This window comes from Monopterus albus, unplaced genomic scaffold, assembly GCF_001952655.1.
Source record: "Monopterus albus unplaced genomic scaffold, M_albus_1.0 scaffold334.1, whole genome shotgun sequence".
In the NCBI taxonomy this organism is placed as follows: Eukaryota; Metazoa; Chordata; class Actinopteri; order Synbranchiformes; family Synbranchidae; genus Monopterus; species Monopterus albus.
The window spans coordinates 218,308-234,421 of NW_018128214.1; the positions used below are offsets into that span (position 1 = coordinate 218,308).

Genomic DNA, 16,114 nt, shown 5'->3' on the forward strand with positions numbered 1-16,114 from the left:
CTCCGTTTAGATCCGGACACTTCAGACAGAAAACAAATCCAAAGAGACCAACTGGGATCAGGATTTACTGATCAGGTCTTGAATGAGACCAGAATCCAACAACGCGAGCAGCATCAGGATCATATTCAGAATACTCGCTGCTGGGACTTGTGAAAAATAAAAATATCAAACACTTTGCCTGAATCTCAGAAAACTGACCTGAACCTCTCTAACTCACCATGACCCCTCTGGCCTTCTGTAGATTTACCGTCGTTTAAAAAAAGGCTCCGTCCAGACAGGAAGCTGTGCTGCGTTCAGGGCGTGTAATGAGACCGAGGTGAACCTGAAGTTCAGTTAACAAACACAGTCAGAAGACGATCAGCTGATTGTTAGCTGACTGCGCACATGTACAAAAGAGGAAACAAATCAACATGAAAACCAGCCGAGTCTCTCAGACAAACTATTTACACTCACAAACACTGACTCGCACCAACCTGTCTGGCTGCACCTGACTCTGCCCACTTCATCTGGCTCCAACCTCACCTGTTCTCTCGTGGGCGGGGCCAAAACACCTGTAGGTCACTCACTCACTCTTTCAAAATAAAATGTAAATGTACAGAACAGGTCACTCACTGTAAAGCCTATTTCAAAATAAAATGTAAATGTACAGAAGAAAAGTCCCTGTGTCTCCATTTAGTAGAACTGGACTCCAAGTCCCATGATCCTTTGCAGCAGTCAGCCAAGTTTATTCAATTAGAAGTGAGATGTGAAGGCTGCTGTTCTGGGAGCAGGTGAGAAAAATCCTGTAGACAGACAGACAGCAGAGCTTCAGTGAGAGAGAGATAGAGAGAGATCACCAGTGTCCAGGCTGCATCGTCAATAACCAATAATCAATCTATAGAGACGACAGCTGATGTGGACATGTGTAGCTGTTGTGGGTCACGGCGGAGCAAAGTTCAGCACCATCAGGACAAACCGATGCTGCTCAGAGTGAAGTATTGTGTTTGTGCATGTAAACATCATACCCTGATTTCAGAAACCAGGATAAGCTCTCAGTTCTGAGAAACCTGAATATGTTAGAAACCTGAAGACTGTTGCTTAACAGTTATTAACGTCAACGCCGTATGACGAATATGATCAAAGCCTGGATACTCTTAATAACCAGGATGCTCATACACATGTATATGCACTCAGTGTTTCACAACAAACTCATTTACTGTCTTCTAATCATCCATCAGGTTTTCCGCTACACACATCCACCTACAGAGGCTGAAACCTGATCATAAATCACCTGTCTGTGTCTACATGTCTGTCTCTTCAGCCTACCTGTCTCTCTCTCTCTGCACCTCTACAGTTTGAGTTCGTTGGCGATCTTGGAGGCGATGTCCTTGAAGGCGATGGATGTTCCTGAAATGCGTTTGAATCGGACCCCATTGAGCGAGAGGCGGGGCAGTTTGCACACCTCCATCTCCCATTGGACGAGGCTGTCAGCGTGTCCATCTCCGTGGACGCAGAGCAGCAGGAAGCACTCACGTTGCTCATAGTCACAGTTGTTGGCATCCAGGACTTTCCTGATTTCCCTCATCATGTCCAGAGGCTCCATGGATGACGTAGTCTTCATACTCCAGGTGAACCTCAGGGAGCGAGGCTTTGACTCCTTCAAGTGAAGAGCAGCAGGGGAACCAGCCTCCTCCTTCTGATCAGATGGCACAGTATGACTGGAGAGGATGAGGAGAGGAGTAGTGGACATGGGGATGGTTCAAATTTACAGAGGACATCTTGTTAACACAGTGGGTTTTGACAAAGTAAATTTACAGTGTGGTGTTCCTTAGGGCCCCAGACTGGGGCCACAGTTATTTCTGATCTAAATAAATAATCGATCTAACCTGTCCTCAAGTTCACACAGAAAACATTGGTTCAAACTTCAACTTTTGTTAAACCTGGAATAACTGATGTCCAGTGGTTTTCAGCAGAAACAAACTGCAAACATAACACAGACATTTCATCAGTGTCGAAGTTAATATGCTGAACTCAAACTGTTTCTTATTTCCAACTCCAACAGGTCCAGATCAACATGTGTCCGTGTTCCCCTGATGGACCTCAGTCAGTGCACCCTGTCTCTGTCAGCTCTGGGTTCGGTCTCCACCACGTTCTGAGGGAAACCTCTGGCTCTGTAGCTGCTAAATGCTCACCAATGTTCCCCAGCTGGTCTCTGACTGTGCCTGTCTGCTGTTTGCTGCTGAGCAGGTTGTGGACAGCGGCTTTGAAGAGTGTGTCCTCTGAAAACATCTGCAGCCCAGAACCACACCACGAGAGCGGTGAGTGAACCAAAGCAGCAGCGCTGTGGTCCGGAAACTAACAATGAGCTGACACTCACTGTAAAGCTCCATGAAGCCGAGGGGAGCTGCAGTGTAGCTGGTCAGTCACTACCTGAGGGACCATTATCCTTAAATGCTGGTTTCACATCGTTGCTTCATACATTATTAAAAGACATATTGTAGAATATTTAAAGAAGCTAACTCTGGTTTATACAGCACAGTTTAAACACACTGTTTAATGTCTTATTGACAGAGTCACTCTTCATAATCTGGTTTTGTTTCAGAGTTTAACTTTGAAACCTGTCTCCTCATTGACTCACCTGAATTCCTCAGGTCTCCCGTTCTTCTCGACCTCTGACACACCTCTGACAGCAAGAAAGCAAGGAAACAAAGCAGTAAGAAGAGATTTAGTGCGAGTACTAACAGGCCGAGGGAAAACACGAGACAAACAGCTGCAGAAACCAACAGGAAGATGATGTTCTGGTTCATTAACTAAAAATGATGGTTTTGGCCAAGTCCAGATTCACCTGTCTCACTGCTCTCAGTCTGAGACGCCTGTAAATACAAATCTAGGACATTTGGACACAGTTCATCACTGATAAATAATGACCCATGGTGTCCTGTGCTGGCGTACCTGCGTGAGAGTCTGGAGGTGATTTTAGAGAACAGGTTGGTGGATCCTTTGGCTCGTGACTGGACGAGAGGCGAGGCATCATGTGACAGGGTGGGGGAAGCGGGGGGGCCATTGTAGGTGGCAGTGCGTCTCTCTCTGAGCTGACCTCCATGGAAGGTGCTGCGACTCGCCGTCCCCCGAGGGAAACGTAGCTGGTCCGGAGGCGTCGCTCCACTGCTCACACTGTGGGTGGAGGCTCCGCCCCCCGACCTCTGAGTGGGGGTGTTTGCTGAGCTGGAGAGTGGGTGGTGTTGCATATGAAAGAAATAGATCCATGAAAATCTTCTTATTATAAGGTCCAAAAAGATTTGTCCGCTGTCTGCTGAAGATCTGCCGTCCCTGTTCTGACTTCTGTGGTTTTGCTGCCTACCTGTTCTCTTTCCCGTTGTGGACCACAGAGTGTTGATCTGTGGGGCTCCTCTCTGTGCAGACATAGGTGTTCCTCCTCGTCATGCTGGACGACCCTCCCTGACACGGTTTAACACACGACTCAGTTCAGACCAGAATCTGACATCTTAATATCGGTGTTCTCATGACAAAAATGTTGTGTACAGTAACTACAGCACAGAACTAAGAACAAAGTGCAGCTCGTCCGCTGCCAGAGAGAAACGACCAGACAATTAATGCAACAGAGCTGCATCAAGCTCAGGCTAGCTGCTAAGAAAACCCTGAGCTAAAGCTAAATTAATTATGTATCTCTGCCCTTGCTGTAAATGAGAAATAATCACTTTGATGACCAAGACCTGGCTAACTGAGCTACTTGTTTTAGATCACTAAACAGGGGAAACAGATGGTTAAGCTATTTGTAAATGACTATGAATATGTAACGTAAGGCTACAACTTACTGTGATTTTCTTCATAAATTAATCTCCTGATTATTTTAGCAGGTAATGCATTAATCATTGCCTCTAAAATGTCTCTTAGAGCTCAGTGTGGCATTGTTTTGTCCGTCCAACACTTCAAAGCCCCCAAACATGAGGTACTGTATCTTCACAGGCTGTAAACAGCAGCTATTGCTGCCGTTTGTTTCTACCCACAGATCCATCCACTTATCTTTGTGGCTTTGTTAAACCCATGTTCCTCTAAACTCGGGGCCGTGACTGATTAACAACTTGAAAAACCGCCTGAAGCTTCCTGTCTGAGTTTCAAGATGAACATCCTTCTGTCACACCCGTGTCCACCTGTCCAACACTTATAAACTCAGTTTATACACAGCTATTATTATTTATGTTAATAATACCTGGTCTGTTTTCTACACTGTCTTGTTTCTTTCCCTTTGCTGCTGTAGCTTTGTGAATTTCCCCACTGTGGGGCTAATAAAGGTTCACCTCATCTTATCAAGATCAAAGTTTTTTGTCAATTCACTATATGTGCAGGACATACAGAAAAATCGAAATGCCGTTTCTCTCTCACCTAGTATTGAATGAATATTGAATATTAGCTCATCTTACAGTGGTTGTGGCCGACATCTTCCTCTGCTCAGGGATGTCGGCCATGTCGGGGTTGTTGGCATTCCCCAGCTGAGGACTGCCCCCTTCCACAGGACTGCACTTTTTGCTGTGGCCTCTGGCCTCTTGCTGTACCTCCCCCTCTGGTGGCGCTGCCGTCTGACTCCTCCTAGGCTGAGGAGCAGCCGAGGACACCGTGCACACTGAGCCGGAGGACAAAGGGAGTTACATAATATAAAGCTTGACCTGCAGATGTGACCTCTATTATCCCTGGTCCTGGTGTGTACCTTGGTCACTGTACCTCCTGTGTTTGGAGGCGGAGGAGGTGGAGCGCTGGGCGAGGAGGTGAGCAGGAGACTGGCTACTGCTGCACAGGCGAGGCTTGAGCAGCGAGGATGACGGCTTGGTCACCTCCACCTATGCACCAAACACACATCAGTTACACCTGCTGGTTAGTCCAGGTGGTTTCTGAACCATTACCATGGTAACCACTGACCTCAGTCGGCTTGTGTCCCAGCAGCAGGTAGGTGGCTGTGATGTCGTCGTACTTCATCTTGATGAGCGACTCATTAATCTCCTCCCTGGAGTAGCCCATTCCCACCATCAGGTCTGGAACACAACACAAACGATCACACCAACACAACAGCTGCACACTGACGATGCTCGACACCACCTGCGCCTACATAGCGGCTTCCACCTGCGCCTCAGGCTACTAACAGCTGAGTGGAGGAGATCCTCCACTAGACTCGTTTTCCACATTACAAAGGTAAAACAACTCTGATGACCTGTTGTGCAACATCACACTACAAGTTGGAAGCTGTGGTGGTGACGCTGAATTCATGGGACCGTGGTTAGTTGGTTTATAGCCTGACAACAGCTTTTAACGTCTGGTGGCTGTATTTAGGCTTAAAACAGCATGATGAAGATTATCTACAAAAAGTACAAGTGTCACAAAGTGTTGTTTGCCACAAAGCTTACTTTCTGGAATAATTCAACGCCCATGGCTTTTTGGTGAGGGAACCAGGGTGAACGTCAGCCTACACAGACACATCATCCCTTCAGCACTCCATTATATTTAGAAAACACAGAAACATTATCAACAGTTTCCAATGAATGCTTTGGCTTGAACCAGATCTAAACGTGGAACTTTCTACACACAGCCTGACATCAGGAGGTTGGTTTGTGAAGCTCACAGTCATCTTTGCCCTGCAGCATATACTCATGTTACAGTATGTGCTGTCAGTGTGTCCCATCGTTACACCAGTGTGTAATGTCTGTGTGACATTAGCGTCTAGAACCCAAAGTAATTCTTCTGTCTGCACACCTGTACTGGAACTCAGATATAAAAATGATTATGAGCAAGTACCGATCCTCTTCTGCTCCCTGATGTCCAGCTCCGGCTGGATGAAGGGCTTCAGCTCCTCTTCAAAGCTGGTGTTGATCCAGCGATCCTTCATGATTTGCTGAAGAGGAAACATTCAGACAACAACAAACTGGTCACACCCCTGATCAGGTCACTGTATGTTTTTGGTGATGCTACCAGGTTTCACAACTGTGACCAATGAAAGGTGTAAATTTATCCTGATGTATAGATAATGAATTGCTGCTGTATCGATGCTGTGTCACTGATATAATGATGAAGTACTGATGGTGCGCTCTGACCTCCAGAGTTCCTCGTTTCCCCGGGTTCAGCACCAGGACACGCTTCAGCAGGTTCTCACAGTCAGTTGACATGTAGAAGGGGATGCGATATTTACCACGCAGTACTCGCTCTCTCAGTTCCTACACACAGAAACACGAAAACTGTGTGACACTAGTTTCTAATCCCATCTCTGTACTGGACACAGAGATGAAACCCCTGACTCATGTAACTCTCATGAACAGGGATTTACTAAAATGCCAGACTGTTCCTTTAAATCTCTGTTTTAAGCAGACAGCACTCAGAGAGTGCTGATCTCCACCAAGGGGCAACTCAGTGTCCCAGTAATTCCATAAAAGCAATATTCCCGTTATAGTTTGACCCCTCCCTCCTCTAAACAGAGACCAACACAGTGGAAAATACAGTGCAAAAGCAAAGTAGGACGACACGTGTCAACATGTGAGATTATGTCGAGTGACGGTTAAGGGAGACATGGGGTGTACCGTTTATTAGACTCCAACCGTGGAAACACAGCTATGATGTGCAGCCAGCGGCGTCCTCACTGACAGAATGCTGGGCTCTGAACCAGACTGAGCTGCTGCTAACAGAGCTAGCTTGGTCAGATAACGAGCACCCACATATCAAAAACGTTGGAGACAATTCTAAATTGGCATTACCTGGATAGACTGACCACACTGACACTCCAAGTGGTTACTGCGTCGCCAGAGAAATGTGTCACAACCTAATAAAGTGCCATAATACTGCTCCCACAGATGAAAATGTTGACAGCTTTGAGCCTAGCTCCAAATCTCTGCCATCAAGTTCTCACAAACTGTCGCTGCAGAGACCAGATCTTTCCCCAGCTGTGGGCTGTAGCCTCACTTGGCTCCTTCAGTCTCTGTGTCACACAGTGGGGTGGACTGAGCGGCAGGAATCTGTTTCCACTGGCAACCAATGGGCAGTAGGGGTGTGATGAGAACTTGTCCCATGAGATCTCGCAATAATAAAATGTGAATATTTCTCGCTGAGGTAAAAGCCGTCATGCGATATCAGCAGTCCTGCAAAAATGCAACTCCCTGCTGTGTTTTAATGCACAGGGGCTGCGTTGGCCAGGGGAGTGAGGGGTTGCAGGGGGAGTGTTGTAAGCATGTACAATATGGCCACGCTGTGACAAATCGACATGAGTGGCTTCATTCACGTTTCCAGCCCGGGAGTTTCCGCTGTGTTTTGGTTAGCCATGCTGCTAGCGTAGCCTACTCTGCCTTAGCACCAGTTCTACCACTGGTGTGTTGGCATTGATAGATAAAAAATAGTTTAATGTACTAACTAAAATGTACAGCGTGTCGTTATGGTGCATTAACTGTGGCCCAAATTCAACAGTGAATAGCGGTGAATGCTCAGCTAACAAGGTAAGCAGAGGGAGCCTTCTTTCCGTGGATGTCCACGTCCCGTTCGTCCCCTGTACACGATTGGTCAACGCAGCGCCTTTACCGGATGATGTCACCGTCCGGTGCAGCGCAGGTGGGAACAGCACAGAAGGTCACCCACAGCTTCAGTTAGAAGTAGGAGAGAAGAGCACAGTTCATGCACAGTCCTAGGGTCTGAAGAGACTCGTGAAATCCTACAGGAGAGAAGCCGGTTGGCTGAGTCTGTGGTCTAACCTTTTACAGTGGCTGCACATTGTTTTACTGCATATGATCATTCACACTCAGGACGTAGAACTGAAGGGATGTTCGTTACCAGATGATTAGTTAAAACATTTCAAAATGCACCGGCACTGAAGATAGAAGACCATTTTCCAGTCGTATATTTCATCACTGAAGATTTCTTAAAAACAGTGTTAAAATATCATCTCGTTCTCGTGAACCCAATATTGTGTATCGTCTCGTCCTTTAACCTTCCTGTATGTGTCACTGACCTTGAGGTTCTGTCCATCAAACGGCAAAGATCCACTGACGAGAGTGTAGAGGATCACACCCAGACTCCAGACATCCACCTCTGGACCATCATACTTCTTACCCTAAAACACACACACACACACACAATAAACATGCAGTTATACACTAAATATTTTTCTTTTGACTCAGAAGAATTAAATTAGAGTGTTATGTTTCCAGATTCATTATTATCTACTACCATCCAACATTATACACCCCCTCCCAGCTAACTGCTAACAATACTAGACGCCTATCTTGCCAAATTACCTAACTATCTTAGTACACAATAACTAATAACAGCGCATATGCCAGTTCATCAGTAACAGTAAATATCGGCACAGAAACAAACCAGATTTGGAGACATTTAAAAACATTGTCTCCATTATGAAAAGCAAAGACCAACTGATTTTTACACTGTAAATCTGAGTCACTACAAGAAAACAAATGCAAGGAGTTTGTATAAACATGATTTACTTGTGTTAAATAATTACCTTACTGGATTTGTAAAAAATCTCAGTGATATCAGTTAAGCCTAGCTACCTATGTGGTCAGCTAGCTGCACTTTCAATTCATCAACAAATGGAGAAATGAATGAATGAATGTCTACAGACCTGGAAGAGTTCAGGAGCAGCGTATGGAGGAGAACCACAGAAAGTGTCCAGTTTCCCACCAACAGTGAACTCATTACTGAACCCAAAATCTGCTATTTTAATATTCATGTCAGCATCCAGAAGGAGGTTTTCTGCCTGGGGGGTGGGGGTGGGGGGGGAATCCAGCAGAAGCTTTTGATATATGTTCATGGTGCATTTAAAATCAGATGAAAGCCTGAGTTTAGGTTTTATTTTGTGTTTTACCTTCAGATCTCGGTGAACGATGTGCTTCTGATGGCAGTACTGAACTGCAGATACAATCTGTAAACACACACACAGTCAGGCAGGTGTGCAGACAGGTACACGGTAATGGGGTGGATGAAACCTGGCCGGGTGGCCCAGAAAACAATGTGGGTGCCCAGGCCCATTACTGGCTAAGCACGTGGTACCCAGACAGGTGCACAGCCAGACCGGCTCTGACTGTGACTGTTTTGCTGCCTGAATTAAAGACACGCAGACAGGTACACAGCAATGGGGTGGATGAAACCTGGCCAGGTGGCCCAGAAAACAATGTGGGTGCCCAGGCCCATTACTGGCTAAGCACGTGGTACCCAGACAGGTGCACAGCCAGACCGGCTCTGACTGTGACTGTTTTGCTGCCTGAATTAAAGACACTGTGGTAAAATAACCTGATACAGACAACGTCAGACGTTTCAGTGGGAAACAATACCTCAGGAAACAGACAGTCCATCTGTTTCACTGTTGTATTATGGGACACATGTATCTCCAGGATGTTACCACGGTAACAACAGTGTGTGTGTGTTACCTGTCTAAATTTACTTCTGGCCTCCTTCTCCTTCATCCTCCCATGAGCTACGAGATAGTCAAACACTTCACCTGCACACACAGAAATCAAGGAAACCTCTCGTAGAAACACAGAGTGACACTGAACCTCACATAGGTCAAAGGGCATGTAACTAAAACAACCGGCTTTAAAACCTGGCCTAACCTCAGACTGTCCTGGTGTGACTGACCTCCACTGGCGTACTCCATCACCAGGTACAGAGTCTTCTCCGTCTCTATCACCTCAAACAGCTTCACTGCAGACAGAGACAGGCAGATCAAAGACATAAAACACCGTCACAGAGAGGGAGACAGGGTGTAGAGACAGACGGGGTTAGAGACAGACAGGTGTAGAAAGAGACAGAAAGGAGGACAGGGAGACAGGGTGTAGAGACAGACAGGCAGGTAAAGAAAGAGACAGACAGGAGGAGAGGGAGATGGGGTGTAGAGAGAGACAGGAGGAGAGGGAGATGGGTGTAGAGACAGACGGGGTTAGAGACAGACAGGTGTAGAAAGAGACAGAAAGGAGGACAGGGAGACAGGGTGTAGAGACAGACAGGCAGGTAAAGAAAGAGACAGACAGGAGGAGAGGGAGACGGGGTGAAGAGACAAACAGGAGGAGAGGGAGACAGGGACTAAGATGTCTGGGTGGTGTGTCTGAGTTTCCTTTTCCTCACCGATGTTTGGGTGATTTAAGATCTTCATTATTCTGACTTCTCTGAAGAGCTGAGACACACAAACACAGGGTCAGATCAGGATCAGTCTGAGTTCTGTCTTCAGTCAGAGATCAGCGAACAGCGAACAGCCAGATTATGGATCATTATTTCCATAGTGCATTTTGTGGCCAATGTTTATACGCTCACACGTTTTATTGATTGGGATCAAAGTTATAAACGGGACACACTTTGCTCTGCATGGAGGGATGGTGTTCTCGAAGCTGTTCCCTTTTGGAATGTCCAAATTAATCCTGTGCTGCTGATTTGAATTTGTTTTTGGTGGATGGAGATCAGTGATATTGGCCTCGCTTCTCTCTGCTGCATACGTATGAGTGGCGTCTGTTGCCGAGTCTGACAAACAGTAGGGGAATGTCACACCATGGTACACAGTGAAACCAAGATACCGCTGAAACGAGCTCAGAAGAGCTCCACCAACTCCAACAGTCCAATCCTGCTTTTACATCTATGCATGAATGATAATATGTAATGATGTAATACATAACAGTATTATATATAGCATAACATTTTTTGGTAGTGAGTAACCTACTTCTACTTTAAATACTTTAAGGACATTTTTGTAAACATACTAAACTTTATTTAACGTTTTCAATGTGCTTTTACTTAAGTCAAGGATGTGAATCCTTTCGCTGCTGCAGGTGCTAACATGCAAACTAGCGTGCTTTAGGTATGTGACCTGTTACAGATGCTATTTTTTTTCCATCATGTTTATAACTCTGTTTATCCTTTAGGGTCGGTCCAGCGCTGCAGTCCAGCTCAATCAACCGTAACAGTCACCTGCAATAAAAACGACCCTTTTGTTTTCATTCTTTTGAGGGTTGTTGTAGCTGACAATAATAGTAACTGTGTAATACCAGGAAACCCAGATATTTTGTCAGACACTTATCATACCATGAAAATCTCATACCGTTGTAACCCTAGTTTACAGCACATCAAAGATGGCAGACGAGGCTATCGACTCACCCATAATGATGACTGCTTGTGCATTGATAACACTACACATCTTTGGACATTTCCTGGTTGCACACCATACGCGTGACAGAAACATCACTAACATGCCCACTACCTCGGTGTGAATTCTGCAGACAGTAACCTGCTCTGGTCACACATGGGCCCGATCGAACATTACACGGACTTTGCACCGGGGAGCAGGCAGGCAGTTGCATTCTCATGCACAGTTCCTCCGGGTAACGTCTACATAAGGTCAGGGCTGCAGTGCATGTCTGAAAATGGCTTCTGTTTCTAAACGTTCCCATCTCTGATATTTGACATTCAGTGTCACTGATCAGACCTCACAGACCCTGGTACTGAAACACTGGCAGTATACAGGCCTTAACTGTCCCACACTCTACACGACATACCGTTTATGGGTCACAGTCTTTAGGAGCTTGACGTTGATTTGTGTGTGTGTGTGGGGGGTGAAGGGGGGGGGGGAATCAAACATTACAAAATATCAATATGAGCTTGAACAGCACAGCATCAGACCTGGATTATCACTGAAGCAGCACTTTGTATGCCAGAGGCCACAATGTTCTGATCAGCCCATGCAAAACAAAGCTGATCAATAACCTGGACAGCTGATTACAGACACACACAAGTCAGGGCTCTGTGATTGATCCATGTCTCCTGACTGATCAGGCAGAGGCTCAGCCTGACTGGATGTGACCTGCTGCAAACTGGAGAGGCACTGATGACAAACACGGACTGAAACAGGGTCATTCCTAGTCTAGTCTGTGACGTGTCCGTTTTTATTTTATTTTTTTGCCTACTCTGCTCAGACGTAAGGAAACAAGATGGACACCAGCTTCTGTTGTGGTTCAGTCACATGAGAGCCAGACTGAAGAACATTTAGTAGTAATGTGAGATTTCTGTCCCAGTTTAACTGCTGCAGGTCACCAGGACCTCAGAACTGAACCAGTTCCATTTTGAAGAACAGACTGTCTCTCACCTTCTGCAGGCTGGTGGGGTTCAGCTGGGTCTTATCAATGATTTTGATCGCCACCTGTCAGGGAGAAACAGTTGACTGGTACCATGCTGTAGGTGCAACAGAAATACTTCCCAGCAGCCTCTCTGTGTGTCTGCTCACCTCTCGCCCAGTCAGGACATGTCGAGCCAGCTTGACTTTAGCAAAGTTTCCTTTTCCAATGGTTTTCAGCAGTCGGTAGTTCCCCACGTGTGGCGCCTCGTCTCTGCTGGAGGACGAGGTTTTACAGCGGGCAGAGCGGGACGCTGCCTCACTATGCCCATCATCCACTGAGGTATGCTGAGAAATATAAATACACATCGCACAGGGCAACAGGTCAGTCGTGGGTAACGCACGCAGGCTGCAAACAATGACAACTATTAAATCTATACTTAACAGATTCCTGACAGCCATCGTTTTAATTTTGAAAAGATTTATCAGAAAACAGTCCTAAATGTACGTCACAATGTTCCCAAACCAACAGCCCCAAAATTTACCGTGATAAAAACAAGCGTCACTTTAGAGAAACTGGAAGCAAATGTTTTTGCTGAAAGTAACAATAATTGCAATTACAACAAAATAATTATGATTATACACGTGTAGGTCTGGGTATAGTATAAAGATTTTCCCAAACACAAAATTCTCAAACAAATCTTTTATAAAGTAAAAGCTTCCAATAAACAAATATGAATTAAATAAACAATGACCTGAAAAATAAAGAAGATGAGGACTGACACACATCACTACTGAGCTGAGTCAGTCATAATCAATCATCAAAAAGCCATCCATCCATTTTCCTCCGCTTATCCGGGACACCTGTTTACTACATCTGCTTACACACACATGTAGACCAAAACGGGCAGACCAGATGCACTGGGTCAGAGCAGATACTCACAGCACAGAGTCGCAGCTTTATGTTAAAACCTTTCATCATGACATTACAGAGCCCAGACAATGGCTCGCTGTGTAGAGAGGCCACACCGACCTACATCGATCCACCGGCCAGGAAGAAGCCTGTGACCAGCTCTCACAGCTGCACTCTGATTGGACAACAGAACTTCTCAGAGCTCTGCTGCTGCCAATTACAGAGCAGAATTTAAAGGCAGCGGTGTCAGACAGGTAGGTAAACCTGAACAGTCGCTGCCTGTATGTCAGCATCATTCAGTATAACATTATTGTTCGTAATAACACAGAGAATCCTCTCACTGCTCACTGACCTTTCTGTATGACCCCTAAGCTGTGTCAAACCCACCTGGAGCCTCATCAAACACATATAGAGACCCCCAGACACACTCCCAGCTCCATCAAACCCACCTGGAGCCTCATCAAACTGGCCTGGCTAGCGCGCAAACACACCTCTGACAGATCCCGAGTCTTGTTCACGGCAACAAAAACAGAATGAATAATTTTCCTTCGGGATAGATTTACAAAGCTGAAAAACAATAACCAAATAAAAATTGTGTGAATCACGATGAAATTCCACAAGGGACTAGTGCAACATCTTCCAGGACACCATGAACCATAAGAGGACCTGAAAATTTTCAAGAACACAGAAAACCTACTCAGACAATGACATTTGACCTCTAAATAACCAGGACCCCATAAATGAGACCATTTGCCCTATTCCGATATCCCATAATACCTTGCGCCCAGACAGGTACCGGTGTAGAGAGTAAAGCGGATATCTATGAAAGAATAGCAACACCACATGTTGTCAGATGTAAAATTAAATATCATAATTAATGTCCACACTGCACGAGGCTGTACAAATGAATTTGGGAAAGATAAGACTCGGATATTAAAAGGTCATGTTACACTTTCCCATTAAATGACCCAAAATGCCTCAAACTGTGGATGAAGGCAAGTGTACAGAGATCAAGGTGCTATGTTATACGCCGTACAGCATGCTGTAGTGTGATGCCACTATTTTAATAGAAAACATTTACTTCAATAGAAAACAAGCTTAGGTTATCTTGGCAGTTTTGCTATTCTGTAAACTAATATTATTACAGTGCCTTGTAGGGCAGCACTGTCGGCCATCAGTGTGCGTGTTTGTGTAAATTTTCCCACTGCATGATTAAATGAAATAAATTTTATTACATTAGATTTACAGTGCAGACTGGGTATTTTGCAGCATTTTCATCTTATATCAAGAGGTGAAAGTCAAAGATTACTCTCAGTCTAAGCACAGTTAGCGTTACAGTGTGAGGACAATACACAGTTTTTCTAGGGCATTACAGCGTATAGTCCATTTGTTCTCCAGATACTGTATGTGTGTGGTGTTTGTTCTTATGGTGTTGTGTTGCTGCTGGAACACAAGAATTTCCCCATTGTGGGATTAATAAAGTCCTACCTACCTACCCACCTACCTAACTACCTAAAAACCAAATCTCCATTTTATCTTCACTGGGCGTGTGTTTGTGAATGGAAACCTTCTCCAGGAGCGTCTGAACCATAGAAAGATCCACCTGGAACCCTGTTAGAGACCTTTAAAACTAAACGAGATTTTAAAAAATGAATTAATAAACAATCTGAAACTTCTTCAAGATCTCGTGGTCGGGGAAGAAACCCTCACGCTGATCTCACAGCCGCCTCAAAAAGCTCTGCGAACCGTCCAGAGATCGACTGACACCACCTCCCGGACACTGACTTAGGAACAGTTTCAAAGCTATTTAAAAACACCTGGAACTGTTCCAGGAAACATCTGGAGAAAACCAGAAACCAACCTAACATACTGAACTTGTGTTCACACTAATACAAGTGAATAAAATCGACTGGGTAATCAGTAACTTCATTACAAAGCCCATGATTTCCACCCTTAATGGTGAGTGGATCTAGTTATTGATTTGTTAGCTGACCTAACTTTAACAATGCTTAAGAACCAAAAATAAAAATGTTAGGCTCACATTTTCGGCGTACCGCTCGTTGACCGTGGGCAGGGGGGTCCTGGCTGACATGTTACAGGGGTCAGTGTATGGGAGGTTCGGTCATGAAGCCGTCTGACCGCTCCGGAACACCTGCCCAAACTTAGCGGACTGCTTTAGCTTAAGATCACGGTTATCTGAGGTGTTCACCCGGCATTACTGGATCCAGTCCTGGTTCCAGGACCAGAGGGTTATCTTTCCCGGTTTGGCTCGGTTCGGCTTCTCTTCCAGCAATTTCTTTTTTTTTTTACCAACATCGATCCAACCTGAATCGGAGCAACAGTTCCTCTTTGCTGGCTAGGATACCTGGCTAGCTCTAGCAGCCGGCAAGACCGGGTGTGTGTTTCCTGGACCACAGCGAGTCCAGCTCTGCCTGTAGACCTTTGGCTGGTGTCGGATCTGTAAGACAAGCTTGGTTGAATCGGCTCAGCAAAGGGTCTGGCCCCTTCAGCTTCAGCTTCAGCTTCTTCTCCTCCACCTCCTCCTCTCCCGAGACACTGTCCGGTTACCCCTTCGCTGGCCAGAGCCAAGATGGAGGACTACCCAAACCCAGCGCGTTGACAGGATGTGACGTTAGAAGAAGCGGGGGATGTGATTGGTTAGTCAAGCCGAGCGGCGGCGTTTGTTGTTGCTAGGGTGACTGGACCAAACCGGAAAACGGGTCAGCGCACGTCCGCTTTTCCGTAGAACGCGGGTGACACAAGAGTAGTAACGCGAAACACGTTCTTTGAGCTCGTTTTATTTGATTAGTTCGTAGTAAAGGCTCTCTTCCATTATAAAGCCTCGTCCGGTTCTTTCAAACCAGGAACTCCGAGGGACGACTCAGACCACTTGAGTATATAAAAAATATAACCGTGCTGGTTTATTCAAAGAGTCACAGGCAAGAATTCACACTTCCAGTCCAGAGATCTTCCAACCCCCAGCCTGCCCAAGCAGCCCGGAAGCAGAAAAGACCCCGAACCAAGAATTGCTATACAATATTAATCATTTCTGGGCTGTCAAACCGTGACGTCACCTGATATGCCAGCTTGGCAGCTGAGCAGAGCAGTAGACAAAACATGAAGAA

General features: G+C 45.7%; 1 protein-coding gene across 8 annotated transcripts; it reads right to left on the bottom strand.

Annotated features, from left to right (window-relative positions):
- Window positions 1-696: 696 nt before the first annotated feature.
- On the bottom strand, window positions 697-15,638 carry LOC109974437 (MAP/microtubule affinity-regulating kinase 3-like). Of its 8 annotated transcripts, XM_020624631.1 has the most exons (19): window positions 15,031-15,627; window positions 12,248-12,424; window positions 12,110-12,163; window positions 10,105-10,153; window positions 9,619-9,684; window positions 9,411-9,481; window positions 8,849-8,905; window positions 8,606-8,740; window positions 7,976-8,077; window positions 6,081-6,200; window positions 5,785-5,881; window positions 4,915-5,027; window positions 4,706-4,835; window positions 4,422-4,621; window positions 3,341-3,438; window positions 2,932-3,204; window positions 2,618-2,662; window positions 1,306-1,697; window positions 697-782 (listed from the first exon to the last, which is right to left on the bottom strand). In XM_020624631.1, exons 1-18 carry the CDS (start codon window positions 15,079-15,081, stop codon window positions 1,328-1,330), a joined length of 2,208 nt encoding a protein of 735 aa, XP_020480287.1. In that variant the 5' UTR covers window positions 15,082-15,627; the 3' UTR covers window positions 697-782; window positions 1,306-1,327. The 8 variants fall into 8 exon arrangements, with proteins under 8 accessions (XP_020480287.1, XP_020480283.1, XP_020480288.1 ...); XM_020624627.1 differs by having other exon boundaries at window positions 8,606-8,905; window positions 15,031-15,628; XM_020624629.1 differs by having other exon boundaries at window positions 714-786; window positions 8,606-8,905; window positions 15,031-15,628.
- Window positions 15,639-16,114: the final 476 nt, after the last annotated feature.

Excerpts from the sequence above, each read along its gene's own strand:
- LOC109974437 (XM_020624627.1), bottom strand. The coding sequence starts at position 15,081 with ATGTCAGCCAGGACCCCCCTGCCCACGGTCAACGAGCGGTACGCCGAA. Across the intron at positions 5,028-5,784 it reads CAGGGAGCAGAAGAGGATCG|ACCTGATGGTGGGAATGGGC; the intron begins GTACTTGCTCAT and ends GTTGTGTTCCAG. Across the intron at positions 3,205-3,340 it reads CACAACGGGAAAGAGAACAG|CTCAGCAAACACCCCCACTC; the intron begins GTAGGCAGCAAA and ends CCCACTCTCCAG.